This window comes from Colius striatus, chromosome 3 (assembly GCF_028858725.1).
Source record: "Colius striatus isolate bColStr4 chromosome 3, bColStr4.1.hap1, whole genome shotgun sequence".
Taxonomy (NCBI): domain Eukaryota; kingdom Metazoa; phylum Chordata; class Aves; order Coliiformes; family Coliidae; genus Colius; species Colius striatus.
In genome coordinates this window covers 6,655,584-6,680,483 of record NC_084761.1, presented here as the reverse complement: position 1 = coordinate 6,680,483, position 24,900 = coordinate 6,655,584, and the positions used below count along the sequence as shown (strand labels likewise).

At 43.5% G+C, this 24,900-nt stretch overlaps 2 protein-coding genes across 12 annotated transcripts in view; one reads left to right on the top strand and one right to left on the bottom strand.

Moving 5' to 3' along the window:
- The window catches only part of RMI2 (RecQ mediated genome instability 2), a 34,665-nt gene extending 19,960 nt beyond the window's left edge, over window positions 1–14,705 (bottom strand). For 4 of the 9 annotated variants that reach the window (XM_061992510.1, XM_061992514.1, XM_061992512.1 and 1 more), the window contains exons 1-2: window positions 8,809–9,264; window positions 5,941–6,073 (exon numbers count right to left, since the gene is read on the bottom strand). In XM_061992510.1, the coding sequence (XP_061848494.1) occupies window positions 5,941–6,073; window positions 8,809–8,913 (238 nt within the window). In that variant the 5' untranslated portion in view covers window positions 8,914–9,264. The other 5 variants (XM_061992508.1, XM_061992516.1, XM_061992509.1 and 2 more) reach the window with 5 other exon arrangements.
- SOCS1 (suppressor of cytokine signaling 1) lies at window positions 9,368–12,511 on the top strand. 3 transcript variants are annotated; one of them, XM_061992998.1, is made up of 2 exons: window positions 9,368–9,644; window positions 11,564–12,511. In XM_061992998.1, exon 2 carries the CDS (start codon window positions 11,639–11,641, stop codon window positions 12,260–12,262), a length of 624 nt encoding a protein of 207 aa, XP_061848982.1. In that variant the 5' UTR covers window positions 9,368–9,644; window positions 11,564–11,638; the 3' UTR covers window positions 12,263–12,511. The 3 variants fall into 3 exon arrangements, with proteins under 3 accessions (XP_061848982.1, XP_061848984.1, XP_061848985.1); XM_061993000.1 differs by having other exon boundaries at window positions 9,368–10,210; XM_061993001.1 differs by lacking the exon at window positions 9,368–9,644 and adding an exon at window positions 10,219–10,643.
- Window positions 14,706–24,900: the final 10,195 nt, after the last annotated feature.

The following is a 24,900-nucleotide window of genomic DNA, read 5'->3' as shown; positions in this document are numbered from 1 at the left end:
AGAAACATCCTAAGATCACAGACATTGTGGTATTGTTACTGTGTTTATAAGCTGCTGTAATTGGAAATCTGAAAGGCTCTGACGAAGCTCCCGCCAAGCCTCTTGAAAGGAAATCTAAACTCACTAAAGATTTCCTCCTGACCAAAGCATATATTTTGAGTAGGGACTTGGGAAGATACTGGAGCATTTTTTAAAGCAGCTAGAGATTCTGGGTCTCTGGCAGGCCCCTGAAGCTTGGCAAACCTCTTGGGATGTGTAGGCCTTTGTCTGTAAGCGTTCCACCTTTGCACGTGTAAGGCACAGCACTCTACGAGCATTAGAAAGGGACTAACTGGGAAATCTAGACTCCCTGTCAGCATTTTAACCTTTCCTTAAAGGCTCGAGGAGAGAGGATGTAAACCTATTGATATGGGAAATATAAAGAGAGAGCACAGTATTTAAATTCATGTCAGTTTACTGGTATTTCTTGGTAGCATTGTAGTCAGTGCTTAATTGCATCTGTTTGCCTAGAAAAGTTCTTGAGGGAAGAAATGCCAGTGTCTGACATCTGAAGAATTACATCTCCTGACAAGTTATCACTCAGCTAATCTGAATTTTCAAACTCATGATTAGGCAAATCTAATTATGGAACTTCAGCTTAGGTACATTCTAAACCAGCAATCACCTGAAGGCCGCACCAGTCTCTGTTGAATGGGGCTGTAATATCAGGTATAGAAAGATTGTTCTGTTTAGAAGTAAACTCAGAAAGCCATGGACATAGTTTTGGTAGTGCTGCAGAAACTGAGTGGTTAGTCGGGCCACACTTCAAGTCATGGCATGAGACAGAGTCAGAACAGGACAGCTGGAGCAAAAACTAAAAGGAAGTACACATTTGAACCATTTGCATATAGGAATAGCTCCAGCTGCCTTACCAAAAGGCTTTTCTGTGAGTAAAGTTGTATTAGAACGACTTGTGGTTTGAGGTCATCACATGTCACTACTCTTATGTTCAATACGTTTTTGAAGGTCACCTTGGCAAGCTCAATTCAATTTCTGTATGTGACTAAGTCTAATGCTTCCTCTTAGACTCATTATCAGACATTTTGACAGTATTTTGACGTTATTATGAACTTAAATAGATCTGCAATTGAAATACAGCATAGCATTTCCTTCCAGATATGATAACTGATATTAGGTCTTCTCATAGTGTCAGAGAACAAAGCTGCTCTTAAAGTGAGTCACCGCAGACGTCAAACTTCCCAACAAGAGCAATTCAATGAGATGTCTCCAGAACTCCACGAGGAGATCCTCCAGGCTGGGCACTCTTCCCACTTTCATATTCTCAATTACCTAATTTACTGATAGTGGACATCAAGGCCTGCATGCTAAGCTACACTAATTTTACATAATGTAATATTTCTTCTTAATTAATCCAAAAGCATGTGTAGTGAGGTCTGTATCTAACTAATAGAGATCTTTCTAAAATTAGAGAATGTTTCATTAATATCATTAGATGACACTTCTGATTCACCACTTTAACAGCAGATGCCAAAAATTCTACCTTTAGAGGACTTGCATCTTATTCTCCTGTTTCCTAGAAATTCTGATGGAGTTGGATATGGTAAAGCTCATCTGTTCTGAAAACAGCTTGTTGAGTTCACGTGTAAAATTGGCTGAGGTTTGAGATAGATCTGGAGAGAGAGAACAAAAAACCCTAATTCTTTTTCCACAAGAGCAGTTATGGTGGGTTTGGTTTTTTTTCCCCTTTCCTTTTCTTGGCAAATGAGGAATTAATATTTCTATTGTGAAGTAGACTGTTGAGTCACCTTTCAAGAGCTATCATTTCTCCAGGGATAGGGGAGGAACAGAAATCTGGCTAGAAATATTTCTCAGTACTTTGAAAACTGAAAAATTAGAATTCATATTATTCATATCATCAATGTCCTTGCATATATATGTTTCATAACTAGCCAAGGCCATAAGACAATAATAAAATCCATGTAGCCTCTATCCATACAGTAGAATAAAAAGATGCACACTCACTAGTTTCTATTTGTTGAGTATATGAGTTATTAGATACTGCAGGTCCCTAATATCATCATCAGAAGAGTTTGAGTGGTTTATGCAACCCCTGCAACTAGGGGTTGTTAGACACTGGCATAGTCTGCCAAGAGAGCTGGTGGAGTCCTCATCCCTGGACCTAGAGGTATTTAAAAGCCATGTAGCTGAGGTGCTGAGGGACATGGTTTAGTGCTGGGCTTGGCAGAGTGAGGTTGGTGGTTGGACTCAAAAGATCTTAAAGGTCTTTTCCATCCAAACAATTCTATGACTCTATGTAAAAAAGATCTGTCAATTAAGATAGATTACAATCACAGCAGGAATATGGGGATCAGTGTATCGTGCAGTAGGAAAGCCCACAAAAGATTTTTTTCTGATGGACAAGTATTAATACTGGTTTATTCAAATCCAGGCTTGAAGGCTTCCAGCATTAAAAATCCAACCAAGTCATCTGAAAGTGTCTCAGTACATTGTGAAAGAAATGTGATTGTCCTATGTGCTACATCTGTGTCCTATAACAGCACTGTCTCAGTCTGTGTTCACTTTAAGAACAAGACCACATTTTTCCTTTTAACTTAGGCTATTGAGCCTCTCTACATTCAAGGAAACAGAACTGAGATTTGAGTCCATTTGACCATATTAAGAATGGATTTAATCAGCTTCTGTGGACTGAAAACCAAAGGCGAGGGAACGTTTGAATCATTTGCTCCACCTCACCCCCACCATGAAAATCTCCTCCTGTGTTGATTGTGCCCATGAATGAAAGGCATCAGAAACCAACCCCACAGCCTTTGAATTACTTCAGCAGAAGCTCAGCATTTGTATGTGGTTTGAACAGATGGAATCATAGGAGCACCAGAAAGAGGATCAATGCAGTTCACCTGCAGCAGCAAATGCAAATTTGTAATCAAGTAAACCATGCAGGACACAACCTACACAGGCACTGAAAACTAAAAGAAGTGGCAGAAAATGCCTGTAAGAATGGGAAACTATAGGAGCAGAGGGTAAAGCTATCATTAAAATATTAAGAAAGAGACACTGAATTAATGTTTTGTTTGGTGTCCTCAAGTTTCTCACTCACAAAAGAATGTTTTCCCCAAAGCTTATGACCTTTCCTGTGCTCTCTTTAGTGCTCTCAGCATCCCTTTCCTGTATTCCATGGCTATGTAACTGCCTGAGGACTGTAACTACGTGTACAAGCCAAGTGACCTTGGCTCCAAAATCCGCAGCACGGCACATTGCCGTGGCTGATTGTCCTGTGCCCTGTTACCACTCTCCTCTCATGGGCTTGAGATCTGAAAAGACAGAAGAACGGGGAACTGGAGAAACAGACAATGTGGCTTCACCAGCAAGGGAGAGAGCTGCTGTGGCAGTGAGGGAGGCAATGGAAATGGAGCAGAGGTCTGTACTAGCTTAGTTTGGAACAGATCACTTGGGGATTGTGGTAGCCAGACTGAAATAAAATTAGCAACTGGCTCTGAAATTCAAAGTCTATGTTTCTCCAGCAAGCACTGAAACCTCTGTAGTCCAGTAAGGGTATTTGGAAGCCAAACTACTGTCATATGGTTCTGCTTTAAATGATCCAGCTCAGTATTTATAGCAGTAGTATCCTCCAGATGAATGGCAGCCTGCTACCTCTGCAAGTAGCACCAACATCATTTTTAGGGATCCAAAGCTCTTCCATCAATTGTGGAGTATACAGACACATACACACACAACCAAGCAACATGAATCTCTCATTCATATGAAAAAAGCACCAGAAAACAGGCTGCCCTTTCACAACACTTTACCAACAATTTGAGGCTTTCTTTTTTTGTTGTTTGCTTTTTTTACTCAACTGATTACCAAGAAGGATGTCAAAACTACTGACATGTAAAAAACCCAAACCACATTTTTGTATGGTTAACTGTTCACCATTGGAAATCATGAGACTAATGTGAATCTTGATTTGACATAGTTAATATCAACAAAAGAACTTCCACTGAACATCCGACAGGGTCCATTTAGTCTGGGCTCAAGGAAACCTGAATTAACTGCCCCAGCAGAAAGAACTAACAGAATTTAAAATAAACAATTCCAGAATAACCAGCTTAGAAACTTTCCTGATAGCCTCAGACAGTTAATTTATTACTATTTGAAGAATAACAGTTTATATTACTTACAGAGATGTATTTCAGACAACTTAGACTACTCATAGGAACTTATGAGAGGAAGAGGCTCAAACTCTTACTCAGTTTTAGTACACAGTTAAGCTTAATCCATGTAACTTCCAAAACCCACATCTTTTCATCCTAGCCAGCAGACCTGCACTTTCTCACAACTGATACTTACAATGATCCTTTTCAGAGGATGAAACCACAGATTTCCATCATCCATCCTGGCTGGATGGGCTCTGACTTAACATGTTATCTGCGGAACAGCATGAACTCCAGTTCAGACAGCACTTACTAATTCTGTACCAACTGGCTAGCCCTGGTCTAGATTATAGGGATGGATGCTTATCAAGGATTGATAATAAATTGTAACATCTCCAAATGCATTTAGTTCTCGGCACAATGGCTCGCACATGCTGTGACAACTGTGCCATACACATGCCATTCTTCACTGATATATAACATGATAATCAATGTCAGTGTAAAGCAAGTCATTTGTAGAGCCATTTTACCTGGAAGTAAATGACTCAAATGGTGAGAGGATGAGCCAATCCAAACAAGCCCACTTTATTTTCTCTTAGCTTCAAAAATTATGGATAGTATGGAAATGGAGATGTATAAGGAAATGCCTAGTCACAATGGTTACATTTTCTTGGGCATGTCCCATTTAAATATGTCAAACTCTGACCTTAATGCTGAGCTAAAGAGGGTGATGGAAGTTCACACTTCTGTCGGTGCTGCTGGTTTCAGTGCATCTGAAAGCAGACTCAGAAACAGTGTGGTGTCTGATTTACTTGCAAAATCAAAGAATTCCGATTTCAGGGGTTTCGTTTAAATGAAAATTCAGATTCTGGAGAAGAAAACAAAACCCACTAAAACAGGAAGGATGGTGTTGTGGTTAAGTTTCTAGTATGGGGCTCTGAAGACCTGAATTATGTTCCATTCCTAGCCCTTCTGCAGACTATCTCGCTCTGCGAGTTCAAGCAAATCACTGAATCTCTTCGTGCTTCAGTTCTCCTTTTCTGAAAATGATGTTGCTGATTTGGTCAGTTCAGATAATGAGTGCTTTCATGCAAGAGCCACCATTTACAGTATAAGCCCAAGAGAGGCTCTCACCTCCAAACACTAATAGTAAAATATGTGACCCTATTAACTTGAACTTACAAGATATTAGACTTGGAAAATATTTTGATTGCTCATTGACAAGTATCTTCATATCAATAACAGAATTGAGCTGATTTAACATCCCCACATTAATTCCCACACAGGTCTGCCACTTACTATATCGACTTCTCACCAACATCCTATTCCACTGACACACCGGCCAGCCAATGAATCCAGCTTCACAGAATCACAGACATCTTCTTGCTTTGTAACAGAATTAGTATCTGCCGCTACGCTCAAAAATTAGGAACAAAACTGAAATGGGGAGTGCCTGCTGATTTTCTAAGTGGTTCCATTTTTTGGATTCTTTTTCTTTTCCAGAGGACTGTCCCTGCAGGTGGGATGAATTCAACAGAGTGTGGACTGCCCCAAAAGGGAATTTATACTGGGGAATACCATACATGGTATCACAACCTCCTCTCTCTTGGTGGTTTCACAGGGCAAGGAAAGGCTGGGAGCATAAATAAAGGAAGCTCTGCCTGCATTACACTGCCGCTAAGTAGGGCTAAGAGTGTGGTTTTTGGAAAAAGACCTAATAAACAGGCAAATGTTTCACATATCCCCAGTGGATACAGTACTCTCTTACCTTCCAAACCATCTTCAGAAACGTGGGTTTTCCCTTGGTGCCTCCTGGCAGGCCTCTCCTGGCATTCACGTTCCCAGTGCTTTCTGAACGGGTTCCCTCCAGCCCTGTTCCTCACCAGTGGGCTGTGCTCCTGCTGCACAAATGCCTGTTGATGTCTCTACATTTGCTGTCATTTTCCCAGCCAATATTTACAAAACTCAGGCAAGGACTTTTATTTTTAACAAAAGCTGAGTTTGTTCTTTTTCCGAGCCTTTGGAGATTTTCTGATAAATAGTGTTTACTTTCCCGTCCCAATAAACAAGGGAGAAGGGAGTATGGGATAACACCTCCCAGTTCTTTTATTTCTCCCCAGACTTTGCCATTCTTTTCTGAGGCCATCAGTAGGGAAGAAAGGGAAAACAATTTGTCTCTCCAAATTAAATGGTACTTTGTGAAGAGGAGAAAAAACAGGTGTTTCACGAGGAAGGCTTTACTTACCAAAGATGATACAGGAAGCCTGATACAACAGACTTACTAAACAGATTCATCTTGCAATAAGTGCTCATTAAGCTGAGTGACAGATCACATACCAGAATCACCTGAAAGCTGTGCTTTCAACTTCAGCCATTTCTACAGACCTTCTCCCTATGTGTGCTCTGCCCAGCACCTCTGGCTCTGCCTCCGCATTTCTGTGCTGCCCTCCTCTGAGTAGGGTAACCTTACTCTATCCATTCCTGCTGGCATGGAGCTCTTCCCAAGGCCTAGATGATGCCAATTTTAAGTAGATGGGGAGGAGGTAAGAGACAGAAGGATGGGGATGGAATTTGCAAAAGGAAACATGGGGCTGGTAAAACTGCTCAACTTGTCAAGTCTAAAACCCCAGCTCTTCCTATCAAAATCTTCACTCACTGTAAAAGTCTCCTTCACAGATTATGACTGATGCCCACTTCTGGGCAAGCCTTTTGAGGGGACCTTATGGAGCACCCGGACCACTCTGGTGCCTTACATAGAGATGGCATCACACTCTGTAAGCAGCAGCCTGACACACTTGGCTTTTCATGTCCAAGCTGGCAGGCTCACTGCATTGCTCTCCTCAGCGACTGGGAGCTCACCTATCCATTTGAGCCCTGCCAAGCTCAGAGGCTTTGCAGCTAAATACTACTGCCACATTCCTGTTTGATGAAGACAACTTTTGGACAGGCAGTGTGTCAGCTGTGCTACTCTGGTACACGGCAGCAGGCTGCACGTGCTCCTGGAGGCTCTTTCATTCCCTTGTGATCTTACAGAATTAAAAATTACATGAGAGTGGAACAGCTTTCCTGGCACACCTACAGCAACCTGCAGCCAACCTCCAGCACACTCCTTAAAGAAACATTCCTTAAAGCCTCAGAGGTGGCAGGAGCCAGCTGTGCAGTAGCAGGAAAGCAGCTGAGCTGGGCGCCTCAGGGAATAGGTGAGGAGTTAGAGGATCTGAACTGTATTTTTAGCTCTGATTTACCTTATTGTGACAGAGTTAAGCACTTCAAAACTCTCTCTTTTTCTCTGTAGGGGTGGCAGGGAGGAAGGGGATTTTGTTTTGCCTAAGTAGATTTTTAGCTCTTAAGGGCAAGGCCTAGTTCTACCTGTCTGAACATGATGGGTGCCTGAACATAAACAGCCTCTGAACCTCCTCGCTGCATGGAGCACACCACACCAAGGCAACAGGTTTCTCACTATTGCATGTTCAAATTCTAAAGTAAGTTTCAGTTCCACCATTCCCTCCTGCTTTTGTTTTACAAGGAAAAGCAGCTGAGCTTCCCTCCCCCATCTTAGCTTAAGCTCAGTTGCTCAGAAATTGTTTGAAAGAAGATTCTGAGCACAAAGTGAATCTCTGTGCCAGGTCTTAAAATTAATGACAAGCTCTGTTCCTCCAAATTCATGGCTACTGTACTCTCACATGACAGCACCCAAGCAGTAAATTTTGGCAGCTAGAGCATCATCAGGAATTTCCAAGTTCACCTCTTGTAGAGTGGCTGCATATCACTGTAAGGTGCTGCGTTGCTGTCAGGTCAGTTGGCTCTGTGACCACACTGGACTTTGAAAAGAATATTTGGTCTCAAAGCAGGAAATACATTCCCTCAACTCCATCCCAAAGGACAACTGGAGTCCTTGCCAGCTCCTATCCCCTTAATCGTTTGACAGAAGCATTTCATTTTCATTGTCACAAAACACTGTGTTGACTGCAAGGAGAAAAACACCCTCTGTCTGGTCCTGATGGGAAGAAGCATTGTGGCTGCAAAACCCACCTGTCATACTGCATGTCCTCAACCTCATGTGCTCTGGAAACAATAAAGTCAGATAACTGATTCCATCTTCAAGAGTCAGTGGAATTTATCACAAAGTTTGTGTATTTTTGCCTACACCAATGAATTACTGTGCAAGGTACATATTAGGGCGCTTGGCTTCCAGAAAGACAAGGGATAATCAGAGGAAAGATTTTTTTGGCCTTTTAAACAGGTGTTGGTTACTACTTTAAGAAACAGCCAGTTTAGAAGAAAGCAAACTTACTGGGCCCTGCTGCTTCAGGGAGCACATAAGGACATTGGTTTGGTACTTGGGGTTTCAAATCTCCCTCTGGGTGAGCAGAACAGCATCCCCAGCCTCCTGCACAGGCTGCTGGCAAGGTCAGAAATACAGCTGGGGATGTGAACAGTTACTATTAAATCTGATTACCCTGTAGAAAACCCCTGGGAAATTCTGTTTTGAGAACTCAAAACCTAGCAAGCATCTGTGCAGTCCTCTCAGCAGAAGCATCACGGATTGCGCTGAATGTTTGTCTCGCTTTAAAATTACCTGTCTGAATTTGCTCCCCATTCTTGGACACTGAAGTTACACGTTAAGTCCTCTCACCTGCTCCGTCCATACCGACCCGGTAGCTTTGAGGAGAGCAGCTCTCGTCATGTTAAAACTTCCCACGTTGCTTGCTTGGTCGCTTTTCTTGCCATTCCCCCGCATTGGGAGCCGGTTTCCGGGTCACCCCCTCGGTGGCCACTCGAGTGCTCGCCCGTCGGCGCTGACCGCTCGCCCCTCCGTCCGTCCGTCCGTCCTCGGGCTGCCCGGGCAGTGCCCCCTGGCGGCCGGCCTGGCCGCACCCGCCGCTGCCCGGGGAGACGGGAAGAAAGGGAGAAAAAGAGACAAAAGCAGGGGAAAATGGGGATTTAGTGGGAAGGAGGAAAAGAGTCACCCGAGGCCGGAGCGGGGCAGGGAGCAAGCCGCGGCCCAACGGCACCGGGAGCTGCCCAGGGCGCGACGGCGGCTCCGGCGGCTCCAGCGGCTCCGGCTCCAGTTCCAGCCCGGTTGCCGTGAGCTCGGCCCGGCTCGGCTTGTGACTCATTGGGAAAGTGAAAGTGAAGCGACGGCCACGTGTTTTCGGAGAAGGCGGGGGAGGAGCCCGCCGAGCAGCCCCAGCGCAGCCGACCGCCGCGTTAAATAGAAAGCAGCGGCGATGAGCGGGGCCAGAGCGCTGGAGCTGCCGCCCGCACGCCCGCCCCACGGGAGCCTCGGCTCGCTGCCGCCCCAGGCACGGCCCCAGCGCGGAGGATGCTCGGCCGCCCGCCGGGGCCAGGACTAGCCGGCGGGCCAGCACCAGCCGCCGAGCCAGGAGCAGCCGGCGCGCCCCTCGCCGCAGCCCGCGCGGATGCTGCGCGCCCCGGGGACGGCTCTGACCCGCGGCGCTCCGGGCCGAGGTAAGCGGGGGGGCTCGTCTCGTACGCGAGGGTCCTCGCGAACCGCGACCTGCATGCAAAGGCTCCGGCGCCGCAGTTAGAAGAGGGCAGATTTCGGACGCACGACAAGGGAGCCCAAGCCGTGGGGCAGGAGCATGGTGGCTTTGAGGCTCTTTACCTTTTTTTTTTTGGTTGTTTTGGTTTTTTTTTTCGCTCCCCTTTTTGGCTCAACGGCCGTGCTCAACACGGTATTAAAACACGAGAAAAACAACGAAGTGAACAAGGCGGCGGGCTTTGCAGCGCTCTTCCCCAAGGCCCCCTTACCCTCGCTCCGCGGCGGGCAGCGGAGCGGCTCCCGGGCCGAGCGCGGAGCGCGGCGGGCGCTGCGCCGGGACGAGCCGGGGCTGCAGCCGCACGCCAGCTCTGCCTTTCAGCCTCTGAGGACCGGCGAGCCCCGTGTTTGCTCAGTGCCCTTTGGAAAGGCACTGCAAACTCTCTCCTGGCCGTGGACGGCTTCTGCTAGGAAGAGCCGCGGGGTTTTTAGCTCTCGGGCTTCGTGGTGATTTCTCAGCAACTTGCCTTGAAATGTATTTTTTTTTTTAAACTTTAAATACTGACCGATAATCCTGGCCCAGTAATTGGAAAAACTGACATCAGTTCCCTTCTGCTGTGTGAAGAAAGCCCAGTGCTACTTTCAGCCTGTTAAGTTATTTGCCAGCATAAGGATTTTACAACCCTCTTTGCCCTTTCAGGAGGGAATATGACTTAAATGAGACCAAACATCAAGCTGTTAAATTAGCACTGACAGGAATCCAGCTGCATGCTTTCTTTGAAATCCTCATTAGTGTGTTACCCTGAACTGTAAGATGGCTGAGGGATTCATTTCTGAGAATACTTCAAGGTTTCTCAACAAGCTGCTGCTGCAGATCTATATCTGACTATAGGGATAAATCCTAAAATCTATGCTTGCCAGTAAGGTCAAGGCAGCCAGCGGAGATGTATCGAACCACACTGTCAGAGGTAGACATTTCAGGCCAAACTCATTCCTGGTGCAGCACTGCTAATTCCTTTGAAGTAGCACGAGGGATGAATTTAGTCCCTCATGCTGGAAGATATATCAATAGGAAGCACTTTAGATTGGGCCACTTAAAGTGCATGTAATACAAAAAAGAGAGAGAGACTGAGGAGTAATGCTTTAAGGGTTCATAGAGGTTGATTTGTGTAAGCTAGTGAGGTTGTAGCATTGCTATCCCAAGGGAGAGTTGGGGGAATGGGAAATTGCCTTTTATGGCCGAGGCTCAGGTTAACAGGAGAGAGGAAAGTAGTTTTAGGATTACTATGTGAATTGGCAGTGTTACAGGCTGCCCTTCCAAGTTACACTTCAGTCATACAAAGGCACCTATTCACCTCACCCTCTTCCCCAGCCACCTGAGAGCTGCAGAGTTTACATTCCCTTCACCTATTTGCTTTTTTTTCCTCCTTCAATGCACCAAATAATGGTGGTGTCTGAATTCTGACATCTCAGTTGGGATCAGGAAAAGGAAAGAGGGAGGTGCAGAGAAATTGTTAACTCGACTGTAAAACCTTGTTGCTTTGTTCTCTTAGAACTTGAGATGATGGCAGTGTATATGCAAGACAGCCCCTCACTGAGAGGGTCCTGTCGCTTCTCTAGGTCCTGATGGGCAGGGAATCTGCATTATCCTCCGTAGCTGGTAATGATTCTGGCTGAATATTTTGGGAGCTGTGGACTTTGCCATAGTGATAGGCTGCTGACCTTGTCAGAAAGCGAGCAGTTGCCTGCCCAGCATCAATTGGCAAAGGAGTATTTTAGTGTCTCACAACAGGTGGGAGGCACGTGAATGGCAGAGTTGGGTCATTCAGAGATTGCAGCCGCTTTCCTGTGGGGATCTCCCTCCCATGCTGTCTCTTTGGTGTTTCAGAGTAGCTGCTGGAGAGCTGCCCCGCCGTAGCCGCTGACGCTATGGAAGACCGCATCCGCTGGTCTCGCCTGTAGGATGGTAGCGCACAGCAAGGTGTCAGCAGATAACGCAGTTGCAGGAGACCCGAGATGTCTGCTTGACCCTCCGGCCCGGGATCGCTCACAGGCTCGAGGCTACCACGGCCCAGGCCGGCCCGGCACTCTGCAGGCACAGAGCAACACCCACTTCCGAACCTTTCGCTCGCAAGCGGATTTCAGTAGCATCACTCGAGCGAGCAGCTTGCTGGACGCCTGTGGCTTCTACTGGGGCCCTCTGACTGTCAGTGCAGCCCACGAGAAGCTGAAGTCTGAGCCCGAGGGCACCTTCCTCATCAGGGACAGCACGCAAAAGAATTGCTTCTTTGCCATCAGTGTTAAGACTGCGACTGGGCCCACCAGCATCCGGATCAACTTTCAGACAGGGCGTTTCAGCCTGGATGGCAGCAAGGAGTCTTTTGACTGTCTTTTTAAGCTGCTGGAACATTACCTAAGCTCCCCGAGGAAGGTACTGGTTACCCCCCTGCGCAAAGTCCGCGTGCAGCCCCTGCAGGAGCTCTGCCGGAAGACCATCGTGAAGACTTTCGGAAGAGAGAACTTAAACCAGATCCCCCTCAATCCCGTTTTAAAGGACTATCTGAAATCCTTCCCATTTCAGATCTAAGTACAGCATTAACTGCGTAGGGACGTGTGAGAGATGTGTCAAGAAATCCATCTTCCTGGATTTTTAACCATGTTTGACAGTGAGCAAACTTATTTTTGTAGCAATTTACTGTATTTTGGGATTGAACTTGAACACTTGACTTATGTTTACAAAAACTGTTTGCACAAACCTGGGGTTTTAAAACCCTGGCATAATTTTTCTGCCAAGCAGAATGGGTTTTTATTTTATAATATTTTTAAAGATATTAACATAATAAACTTTATTGTGAAAGTTTTTAGAAACAAAGCATCTCTTTGTTTTTAGTTTTAAAGGCTTTGGTACCTATCCTGCTGTCAAACTTTAAATGCTGAGTTGAGTGTGCAAGTGCAGGCGAGGTCTCCCTGTGGTCCTACTCCTTGCCCTGCTAAACTAGCCTGGCTTAGTGCTAGTTCAGCAGCCAGAGGAATCCTGTCCCCAAAACCCTAATATAGAAAGAAAGATGCAATCGAGTAGGAAATGTACTTGGGATGAATCTGTCCAGGAACCAATCTTTCCCCTCAATCCATGAGAGCAGAAGCAGTATGTTAAGGCTAGAGAGGTGAAAGAGTGAGTGGAACTCTTGGCTGAGCTAATTCCACTTATTTCTATTAAAAGCTACAAAGTTCTAAGGAAGAAGAGGGTACTGTCTGACACAACCCAACCACAGGAATGTTGGTGAGGAAACAAAGCTGTCCAGAAATGCCATTCACATGCTTGAAAAGGCTGTGAACACTGTAGCATGGTGATGCAGTGGGGGAAGAATAGCCTAGTTCTCTCTTTCAGTTGGCATATACATACTGGCAAAGGTGCAGACATCTTTAGACTTCAAAAAGGTATTTCTTGTCTTAAATTCCTGGGGCTCTACGGTGCACAGGCTTGATATTTGAACAGAATCCCTGACTTAGCTGCATGACAGCACTGAGAGAGCATAAGCCTAGAGATTTGCAGCTGTAATCTCTAGTTGCTAAACTGCATTTAGAGAAAGCTCAGATGTGCTGGGCTGTTTTGTAATATGATTTTAGGGCTTCCAGTTGTTCACAAAAGTCAGTGCCCCATAGAGCTGTAACTGAATGACTTGAGATGCCCAATTTGGCAAAATGTCACCTGCATTATGATAGAGTGATTCTTCCCTTCCCCCAAGCATTTCCTGAGATCCATGAAAAGCCAACTTAGGAAACAGCTGAACCAAATCACTTCAAAGAAAGCACAGAGTCTTTCGCAGAAATGTACTCTTATCAGCACACATCTGTGCTGCTTACAGTAACTATAAGCAGTAAATGAAGTCATCTTTAAAGAGTGGAAGATAAAAAAGTCTCTCCCTCTACTGTAATTCACATTCCTTTTAAAGCTAAGGCCACTTTTAGGAAACACTTGAGTATGGGCTGTATAGTGTTCCTTACTGAATAATTGGTTTAATATCATTTACTTGACACAATCAGCTCTTATATCATTGATGTTTCTTTAGAATAATAAGGCTTCTTCCTCAAACATACCTATAGGATGACAGTGCACTGGACTCTGTGAAAAAGGGCAATAAAAAAAGAACATACAGGCAGGAGCATGTGAGCCTTCACTGTGCTGTCTCCCTAAAAATGTTCTTTGGATCCGTCCTGCCTAGCAGGGTCTCTGGCTGAAATTAGCAGGGTTTCTGCTTAGTTCTAAACCTGGAATGAATCACTGAAGGATGCATTTTCCCACAGCAGATGCAAGGATAGAACTTTGGGAAGCAAGGAGTGCAGATGGGAGGGCAAAGCCACTGCCTGAATGGGAATAGCTGCAAGGAGTTCAGTTGGAAAGAGAGAAAAAAAAAAAGGCTTTGTAGGGTGAAGGCTGCCAAACTGGTTTGCTGTCAGCAGAGATTGTTATCCCTTTCCCCATCCTCTTTTTTTCCCAGCCCCACACTGTAGGATCTTTTAACCCTTCAAGCTCCAAACTAATGACTCTTGCCTTGCTATATAAACCAGTGCCCACATGACAGCATTAGTGACAAAACAAACACAATGTAGCTTAGAAAGTTCTCCATTACCCCTGAAAAAAACAACCAAAACTAGACCTAGATATATGGGAAGGGCTTTGCCTCTGAAAGGCTGCAGTGAAAAGCATAAGGATTGAGCATATTTCATTTTCTTCCTGGCAGAAACAAACCTGTCTTTCTCCCTCCTTTTTACTGCTTTGGAATAATCAAAAGTGTAAATAAGGTTGGAATTTTACATCTTTCTAGCAGGTGTGTATAGGTTGCTCCAAAGCAGCTCAGAAGTCCAAACCAGAGGATGTGTTTTCACAATGTCACCCTGACTTATGTTCTGTAAGAGCTGGTGAAAAAGCACTCTCAAATGACTGCTTACCTGGGTACACTTGCTTTAAAGGGCTCTGTCACAGCTAAGGGGTACAGTAGGAGTCTCCTGAAGATTTCTGTAGTCATTCCAGCCACCAAATGTCTCATCCTCTGTTTACAAAAAATACCAGAAAGGTCAAATAAATAGGAAATTTGCTGCGTTCTGTGCCTAAAGCAGTGGAAACACATAACAGTGCAGTGATTTTAATCCTCCCTGCTAAGTAGTGAGTGAAGACTGGTGTTTTCAGTCCCTCCCCCTCTTGCCCAGCTCTTTCCTCTGACCTTTTCACTCCTGGCTGTGGCTGGAAATTGAAGTGAACAGTAAATCTGGTAAAGGACTAGGGAAGAATTTGAGCCACGCTCAGAAGCAGAGCAAAGCCAGGTTTTCTGAAGAGATTGCAATATTTATAGTTTGTGGTGAAGGCACAGCTTTGAAATAACATAATTTAGAGCAAAGCTGTGGCACCTGGGGTGGGATCTGTCCCACGACAAGGTCCTGCTGGGAACCCCCAGCCCTGCCCCAGTGCACTGCTCCTGTGACCTTACAGCCAGCAAGACTGAGGCTTCCTCACTTTTTAAAGACTGAAACACACATTTGCTTTCAGAAGAGGTTCATTTACATACCGTGCTGCAGCTGCAAAACACTTGCTAACGACCAGAGCTAATTAATAGAACTGTAGGTGTTCAGAGGACTTGGTTAACTTAGCGGTGAACAGTTATATTGAATGCTCAGTAGGAGCATCTTGAATGACAAGCGTAACCTTACCCACTGTGAAGCTGTGGTCACACTAATTCTGTTAGGATTGAAGTCATTTACAAGAAGTGAGGCTTCAGCTGCAGTCCACACTGATGCAATTTTCAACAGTCAAGTAAAAAGCATCCCCCAGGGCAACAGGCTGACCGTATCTAGCCATCAATAAATGCTCTTCACCCAGCCTCTACTTAATCCTCTATTGAACAGTATATCCACCTCCTGAACCTTCCCCTTCAGCTTCAGTGTCAGCCCTTTCTGTTGTGCTGGGCCATCATTCAGTCCCTGGCTCTCCTCCCACCCCTCCAGTCACAGTGCCAACAGCTGTGTGAGCAACCCCTTTATTCATTAATTCCAGCTCTGAGACAAAGGCTGTGCAACAGCCACTTCACTCGGACTCTGCATTGCTTTCTGTGCAGTCCAAGTGTGAGGTGCAGGAGGTTTCCACCACGTTTCAGTGCCTGGGGCTGTTTAGCCTGGAGAAGACTAAGGGGGGACCTTATTAATGCTTATTAATACCTAAAGTGTAGGTGTTGAGAGGATGGAGCCAGTCTTTTTACTGTAGTGCCCAGTGACAGGACAAGGGGTAACAGGCACAAACTGGAACACAGGGAAGTTCCACTGGAACACGAGGAAAAACTTTCCTGGGAGGATGAGAGAGCCCTGGCACAGAGAGATTGTGGAGTCTCCTTCTCTGGAGGTTTTCAAAACCAGCCTGGACAAATTCCTGTGCCCTCTGATTGAGAGGAACCTGCTTTAGCAGCAGGTTGGACTAGATATCTAGAGGTCCCTTCCAACCCTGAGCATGTCTGGCTTGTCTGTTGCCATACTTCTGCATAGTAATCAGATCTTGTCACTGCATCTGACCTTTTCCTCCACAGCTGTTTCCCAACAAAGCAGCCAAACTTGCTACACCTGGGTCCAATTTGTGTCACCATAGAATAGCAGAAACAGTCAGGAAAGCCTGACTTCTTCCACCCATCCCAATATGTAACTGGTGCTCAAGTACAGCAAAGCAGCAAAGGCCAAAGAGTCAGAATATAAACTCCTGACTGACAGATGGGTGAGTTAGCTAACATGCCAAAAGTATTTCCCCTCTATCTGGACAGCAGGGACATGCCTTGGATGTGGCTATTGGAGACAAGAATGGTAAAGATGATGTTTGTGCATAGAAAAGCAACTACCCTGTAGTCCTCACCTTGGAGAAGAGCCAATATTGTGAGGATGGAATAGCAGCCAGACAGAATAAAGCAAGTAACTAACTGTGCCTCAAGCCACATTTGCTCAGCTTCCTTCATTCTGCTCCTCTTGGTAATATTAGCAAGGCAAAGTTCTGTTGTCATTTTTATCTCAGTTACAGGTGTGTTTTTAGTAGCTCCCACGCATGGAGAAGAGTGATAATTCCAGTCATCACTCTTCAAGAGTTCTGTCTCCTGTGAATCAGTGCTGCCTGGCCTGCTTCTGCTTGGGAGCACAAAGGTTCATCTTCCCTGACAGAGAGTTTTGGGGTTCTTCTGTTCTCTGCTGCTAAGTGAAATAAAGCAACTGTGAAGATTTGCTCCTTTTCTGCTGAATAATATCCACTGTCCATTATGCTGTGCTTGTAGGTGTGCATAATCCCTCCAGATATGGCTGTGGAAGTAAAGTGCTAATTAAGTGGTAAAAATCAGAACTTTCTTTACATGATTAGTGTGTTTTTAATCAGAGGCTTCTTACACATTTTGTCTTTTGCCAAACATTTATCACTCCTTCCATAGAAACCCTCACTTAATGCCTCCTTCTTCCCAACATAATTAATTCCTTTTTGGCTCTGTTTTTGTTACAGGAAAGGTTTACTTGGCTTAATCTTGACAGTATCCTTGTTTACACATGATTCTGAATTCTACAGCCTGTAGTTGTCTATGCTGAATATGGTGAGCCACAACATGCTGGGATTTACAGTGAGATACTCCATGGGCAGGTGCAGAAGGGTGCCAGGATGCCTGAGAGGACACTATAACCCAGACATCTGCACACTTGAAGTATTGCATGGGCTCAGGATGACTTCACAGTGGTGTAAATTTAATGTGATTTATGGATCAGATCTAGGGATGCCTGGTGGGATATTAGTTCCACAAAATTCCTTTACTCATATTTTACAGCATCTTTGCATGCCATAAAGATTTGAAGGCTAGAGAATACCTATGCATTTATCTAGTTTGACTTTCTGAATATTAAAAAAGGCCTCAGAAGTTTCACCAGGAGTCATGATTCCTGCAAAGTGCATGTTCTGCCTGCTGTATAAGTGAGCATTACCAAAGCAGTTACCTGTAATTAAACTCAGTAGAGATTTTGGGCAGACATCCAATCTCAGCTGAAGGATGTAAAACACTAAAGAAATTACCTTGTTCTTCATGCACTATTCTACTACTAACTGGTCTCCCAATATCTGCTGCAGACTTTGAGTAGCAGAAGAGAAGTCAGTGGTTTCATTAGTCAAGACAATACATAATGTGTGCACAGGTGAATGTCTTAATGATGAGAAAAGAGAAGAATGAATTTAGTAGCAATCAACAAAAAACTGGAAAAACATTTATCAGGTTTTCAGAGCAGATGATAATACAGGGTGGCTTTGCTGTGATGAATGCTGGGACATTTAGTAGGAGTGTCAGCAGAAGTAGAGAATAGGGGACAGGGAGATAGCTTGAGAAGGAAGGCACAAGTGAGATCAAATCTCAAAGTCTGTACTTTTCATGGAGCTACAAAGCCAACCTTTCATTTGGTTACAATGCTCCCAGGCTGTCAGGACAGAGTGAAAAGTCACCAGTGTACTGGCAGATGAATATCTTGTCACTGGAAAGGAAGCCTCTGAATTCAGTTAAGTTTATCTTAGACTGAAGATCTTAGCTAAATTCACCGATCCCTTTCATCTTTCACAAAGTTCAAACTGAAAAGAAGGTGCTATAGACTGTACTGGTCTAACAAGCACCTTACAGGTAGCAGTAACATAGCACATGGAGCTGCATGAAGTCACAGGAATGCCAAGTTGTTCCCAGCACCGCACCTTTCCCACGGGTCCCACGAGTGGAAGGACACTTTGCAAGACACAGCATGAATGCAAAGAGATACAAGCAATACTGTGGACCCATTATTTCTTGTGGGAAATCAGCTCTAGTCACAACCTTTACACATGTTGTAGGAAAAATAGAAACATTAACCATATTCAATGGCAGGTTTATCATATCACAATATACAAACATCTGGAGCGACATCTTAGCTCTGGTGAAATCAAGTTTTCTATAGATAATGTTATTAAGTATCTTTTAAGAATTAAATCTAAGAGTTATGGTTGCATCACAAGGATTTCTTACTTAATAGAGCCCCAGCTAACTCACAGGTTGAGGGGTGATGTGAAACTATGTCTTTGCTGCCCAGTTTTGATACTGAAAGTGTGTATAGAAGTGTGTGCAATTTCCTGTCCACATTCCTTTCAGTTCTGCAGAGTATTTGCAAGTCTTCCCTGGGCCCTTCAAATAGATAACTGTGTTACATTTTCACCCTAAGCAAATTTTATAGACTAAAGTAATTATTACTAGACTATGAGTTACATTGAACTTTCAGGCTGAGATTTTAGGTGTCCTCCCTGGGATCTGAACAACTTCTGATTCCCAGACAGAGCACTGAAGTGAACATAAAGTATTCCCCCCAAAATGTTACAACATAGACTTGACTAAGGCTTATAGATTTCACAACACTTGGTGAAATAGTCTTTGGTTATTTCTTGACCTGTCCATATATCATTGTTGTTCAGGCAATCTAGAGAGCTCTGGAGATGGAGCTGGTGTTCTTTAAAAACTAGTAGACCTTGCTAGCCTCTTCTGGCATCTATTCTATATACACAATCTGTTCAAAAATGGTTCTGACAAATGATTCAGAGATTGTTTTATATTTTCTGTCCCACTTACACCTTCCATTTACTCTCACCAGGTATGTTGTTCACACCAACTACTTTAAACAGCTGACTTCCCAAGCAAATCAGAAGCTTGATGCCTAGCTGCCAGGAGGCAATTAGATCTGTAAATTAATGCCTGAAAAGCATTATATGAACCCTTCTCTGGGTTCCTCCCTGGTTCCCAGCAAGACCAGATACACAAAATAAAATGAAGTGAGTCATGAAATCTTTACAAGTATTACATAGTAATATCTGTTTATAGTAGTTCAGTACCTGAAGCCTTTTTCAGACAAGAGACAGGAATTTCCCTTTTGAAGCAGAGGGATCTCCTTTATCTAATCTCACACAGTTAGTCAATAATTTTGTGATTAATGGTAAATCCATCACTGTCCTGTGAATAAGTAAGTTACTATCTTAGGCAAATGCAGGGCTTTTTGTTTTTGAAAACCAGGAAGAAGGGAAAAGCAGGAAGGATTATGGTTTCATAAGAAGAGAAAATACTTTCCAGAACACCTGTATAAATCTGGCAACCAACAGAAGCTTTTCTCAGACAATACAGCAGTGCAAAGCACAAGCTACACTCTTGTAGTCCACAGCTTTTGCAACATACCATGGTAGCTATTACCTAGATTTGGCAGGTACCATATTTGTATAATTGTATGCAAAGTAGAAGGTATCTTTCTTAAAGGTAATAATTTCAATCCCAACATTCTCAGCCCAGCACATTTGGTAATGTAATTTCCATTTTCATACAAGAGTTTCTGGCTGCTGTAAATTTTCTCATTACTCTTGCTGCACAGAAAAAGCTAGAGACTGGCTGAGCTGTGTGAATAGAGCACACAACCTACCTGCTCTTCAGCATAAGTTGCTATTATTCAGCATAAGTTTCTACAGTTTTCCTCTGTATGGACATTAATTACAAAGATTCATCTGCACAATGGCTTTTACAACCAGTATTGTTCTTATAGTTTGTCAGTTATGCCAAATAATTCCTCTAACTTTCAGTAAAGTAAAGGAAGGCTGCAATGAGAGAAATCTTGGACCTTACAGGGTATTTGCTACTGGTCCAGAGGGCAGAACTGGCTAAACCATCTCAAGCCTGATGGACTGTTTTATAGCATTCAGTATCCTGTTGTACACCGAATTTGGGAATTAAATAAGACTATCTCACCTAATTTCTGTGTTGGAGTTGTAAAGCTCTCATGCTCTGGTGAGACTTTCAATGTCTTTAACTTCTGCCACAGTTTTAAGGACTTTAAGCTTAGTACAGGGCACATTGAGAACACTTGGTATCTTCTAACACATGAAGTTGAATGAGTGGTCATATGGCACTCTGGCCTTGAATTTTATGAATAGAAGTCATGCACATACTAATCAGTGGGATTTTCTGTAGAGTCAAAATGCAAGTAAAGGAGGGAAATGTTTGGTTTTGGAGCAGAGTGTGAGGAGGAGTCTAAAATAGCAGGGCCTACTGAAGCCATAAGGCACTAAGGATGCTCCAGTTAGCCACAGAAGTACTTGGGATAGGAAAATAAAAGAGGAAAGAACAGAAATTCAGCCTTTGTGTGAAGTGCTGCTGAAATTAGTCTTAGGACTTTGAAATCCAAACAAGGAAACTATCTCCTGCCCTGTGATTCTGGAATCTTGCGTTATGAAGTTTGTACCAAATCTCTCTTCAGTAATCCTTTGAGTGCAGACTCATGGGCAGAGCTGCTTTCCAAGGCATCAGCACCTTTAGCTTCATTCTGTGCTCTCATCTTTCACAGCATATAAGAGAATGTGTATTTTTTTGGACTGTTAGGCAATGCTTCAAGGGTTTCAGTAACAAAGTACTCAGTAAAAAGAGGTTTGGCTTTCATTAGTTCATTATGGTCTTTTCTCTTCCTAGTCCTTTTACAGCTGCCCTGCTGAAACCACAACAAATTCCATGTCTATCTGACAATAGCATAAAAGTCTCTTGATTCAAACTCTGAGTCTACAAATCTCTGCATGCCTGCATTCATAGAAATCATAGAATCACAGAATTACCTTACCTATGTATAGGGTATTATTTTCTAGTCCTGGAAGATTTATTGTAATACACACATGTCTTTAGGAAGAGCCTTTAAGTCTGGTGAATAAAAGTACAAAGGCCTAGGTATCAGGAAGAATTTGCTGTTTATTTTCTCAGGTGTCTAGGTATTATTTTATATTCACTTTTAGAAAAAAAAAAGGCAAATGAGGAAGAAGTTTTCCATGTGAACTGCGCAACTTCTGTGTATCTTTTTATTATGCTTTGGAACTAATAAAACCCAGGCAATCTTTCTTCTTGATAAGTGTAATTTGCAAGCAAAGCCAAATGCAAGTTCATTGCCAAGGTGAATACAATGACATTTTCAAATCATAGATACCGAAATAGCTTAGAACTTCCAAACCTGGATTAAAATACATGAGTGAAGAGTGCAGTTGAGGCTACATCTGTGTACAATGTGAGGACCACATAGTCCAGGGATGTCTTTTTCAATCATCCCTTTTATTTTCTCCTTGCTGTCCTACACATCTCATTTTCTTTGTAATTTCCATACAGTTTTAAGAAAACAGTGATTTTAAAATGCAGCACATTTCACACCAGTCCAAAATATACTTTGGGACTAGAAGCCCAGACAGATAGGTTTTAGCAGGCACATTTCTACTGTGGGAGAATACACCCTTCTGACTCCTTAAAGTACCACAGTTGATCTGCTAGAGCTGAACTTCACATCCAGGTGAAAGGAAAAGCTGACTGCTTCAGTTACACAGTATACAAACCATTATCTGTTAATATTGTACTCAAGCCCAGCTGAAGCAAAAGACAATTGCATACAAATCCTAAACACGACCCATAGGGACACTCCAAGATGATACAAAATAGGCTTTAAGTGAATTTATGAGCCCATGTGCAATTCCACTAGCTTGAATGTTAGCCATTGGTGGAAGAAAAAAAAGACACTGTAGGGCTAGCTCAAAGCAAATGCCAGGTTTGACTAATGGCCAGTGGTCTTTAGGTTTTCTTACAGGGTGTAGTTCAGCCTCCAAGAGAGTCAACAGAACTGAGCTCAAAACTAACCTTGAGAGAAAGTGTCTGTGTGAAATGTGGGAAGACCATAGCATGTCAGAAGAAAGCATCCTGGAAGACACTGAAATTTTGGCAGGAGGTATTGCATTCAAGAGAGCCAGAGCAATATGAGCTGGGTTTTGAAAGAATTGCACAGAGGGAACAACAGCTGCAAGGGCATACAGGTAGTTCCCACAAGTTCTCTTGCCAGCTGTAATCTCTGTTCTAAAAAGAGAGTCTCAAGTGCAGAACAATTACACAGATAGAGCGTTTTACTCCAAGATCCAGATGTGTTACATAACTCAGCAGACAGGACTGCTCAGTTTCCACTGGCAATGGTGGTTATTAAGGACTTGAAGAAGACACTTAATTAATCCCCATACAAATTATGCTACTGTTGGTCCAAATTTTTAAAGCTTGAACTTACTGCAGGTCAGTTTTAACAGCCTCTAGTGTTTGAGCTGAAATGAATACATTCTCTTTTATTCAAGCCTAATCCACATTAAGTGCACAATTAAGATAATGTGCTGGTTGTAGAGGAAAGAAAAGGAGGGGGAAGAGACACTTATTAAACACCTTCATAAGATGTGTGTTTTTTAAATAACTCTGGGCAAAGTATTTATGGAATTCTCCCAGTCTGAGTCATAAAGTCTTTATGTCGCAGGCAGATTATGAAAGTAGCTTGACCTCACTAGTTATAAAACATAGAGAAGTGGCTGAATTTTACATACTGTCTGTTTAAACACTGTTTTGATCAAGTGCAGCTCTTGAAGTTCTGTATAATAGCACCTTGCAAAATTGTCCCAGAATCTAGAGGTTGGACCTGTGGAGACCATGTGTTATCACGTTGAAACAGATTAAGAGAAAAGAAACTACAGTCTCACTTTAATTTCTTGCAAGTCTTCCTTTTACTTAGTAGCATAATGAGAAGCACAGATTGCACAGTATGTCACTGTAGCTCAAAAGGCACTGGCATCCAAGCACAAGAAAAAGAAATCCTTTCCTTTTAATTCATCCTGCTTCCCATGATTTCCTGTCCTCCACCACGGTTGAGTTCCTAGGAAAAGTTGCACAATACAAATACACTGTTGCCCGTGCTAACAAAATAATTGACCTGCCATGAAACAACTGGCATAAATATTATCTCCTCTTGGTAGCTACTAAACAACTAAATTGCATGTGGTATTGCTATTTGCTATTAATGTCATTTTAGAGAGACATAATGCGTGTTCCATGCAGGGTGTACAAGCACCACATTTTCCTTTAAAGCAACTACACTAGGAGCACTGCAGCTAAGGAAGGTATCTCACAGTCACAGTCCTTTAAATTTGCTGGTCACATATGATCCTGGAGGAAATGAAAGGCTGAGAAGGAGAAAAGAGCATAATCAAACAATACTTAATAATGGTATTAATGTTAGAGGAGGGGATCAACCATCTTTTCACTGAACTTGGTTTCTGCTTTCCAAATCAATTCAGGTTTTCTGCTCTGTATGGTTCAGTATTAAGGAGGTTTGTGGCTAAGCTAGTCAGTATTCCAAATCTGGTCCAGTTTTACTAACTTTACTGTAAGCTTAAGTGAAAGAAATATCCTCATATGATCAAGTTGGAGCTCAGATTTGCAAACACTAATCCTGCTTTGGAAATATTCCAGTCCATGACCTCTGCTTCAGCAGGAACTGCTCCATTAGGAAATGGAACTGATAACACAGGAACAAGTCCAAGAAAAGGAATTAAGAATCTGGGGGCTTAAGTTTGCATAGGAGAAGGAATAAGGATCTAATGGGGAATAACTAAAATCCAGAAACAATTCTGGAGCAATGACTAATCACAGGATTTCTCTGGCACAGGGAACACTTGAAGCAGCAGGTTGCAGACCTCCCCTGCTCTCTTCTGCTCAGCCCAGAGAGATGTGCCTTCCCTTCCTCCACAGAAGCCTGTGTAGCACAGGACCTTTGCCTCTGAGGAAGGCAACAAGGATGTAAACCAAATCCTCTCCCAGCACTGCATCTGTTTGGAAGCAAGTGCTTTGGCTACTAGACTACTGGGGGAAAAGTGTTTCTTGGCAATCACAACAGCTACCTCAGGACTCTGGTGTTTCATTGTGGAACAATGTAAAGGGGCAAAACCATCCACATATCAAAGACAACTGCCTCCCAAGAGCAAAAGTATGAAAAGGAGAACATTTCAAGAGCTAAATACCTCCATGAATACCTACTGAAATTAGGGGAGTTTTGCTATTGACTGTAGAGGCAGCAAAAGCAGAACTAGATTGTGTATGTATCAGGCTGACACAACAGGTATTCTCCCTCCTAGGATGGGTAAAGAGCTTTGATTTCAGTAGGAATGCTTACTCACTGGATAATGACCCATCAAGCAATGCCAGCTGGCCTATGCTAAGCAGATGTGACTGTAAAGTGCCTGTGTAGCTGTGACAGTAACAGAAACAGGATGTCAGTAGTTGACAGGAAGTTCAGGTGTTATGAGCACAAGAAAGTCAGAAGTGCTTCCTTGCCAGCTTTTGATTTTGC

What these genes read in the sequence shown, in the direction of transcription:
- SOCS1 (XM_061992998.1), top strand. Translation starts at nt 11,639, where the DNA reads ATGGTAGCGCACAGCAAGGTGTCAGCAGATAACGCAGTTGCAGGAGAC.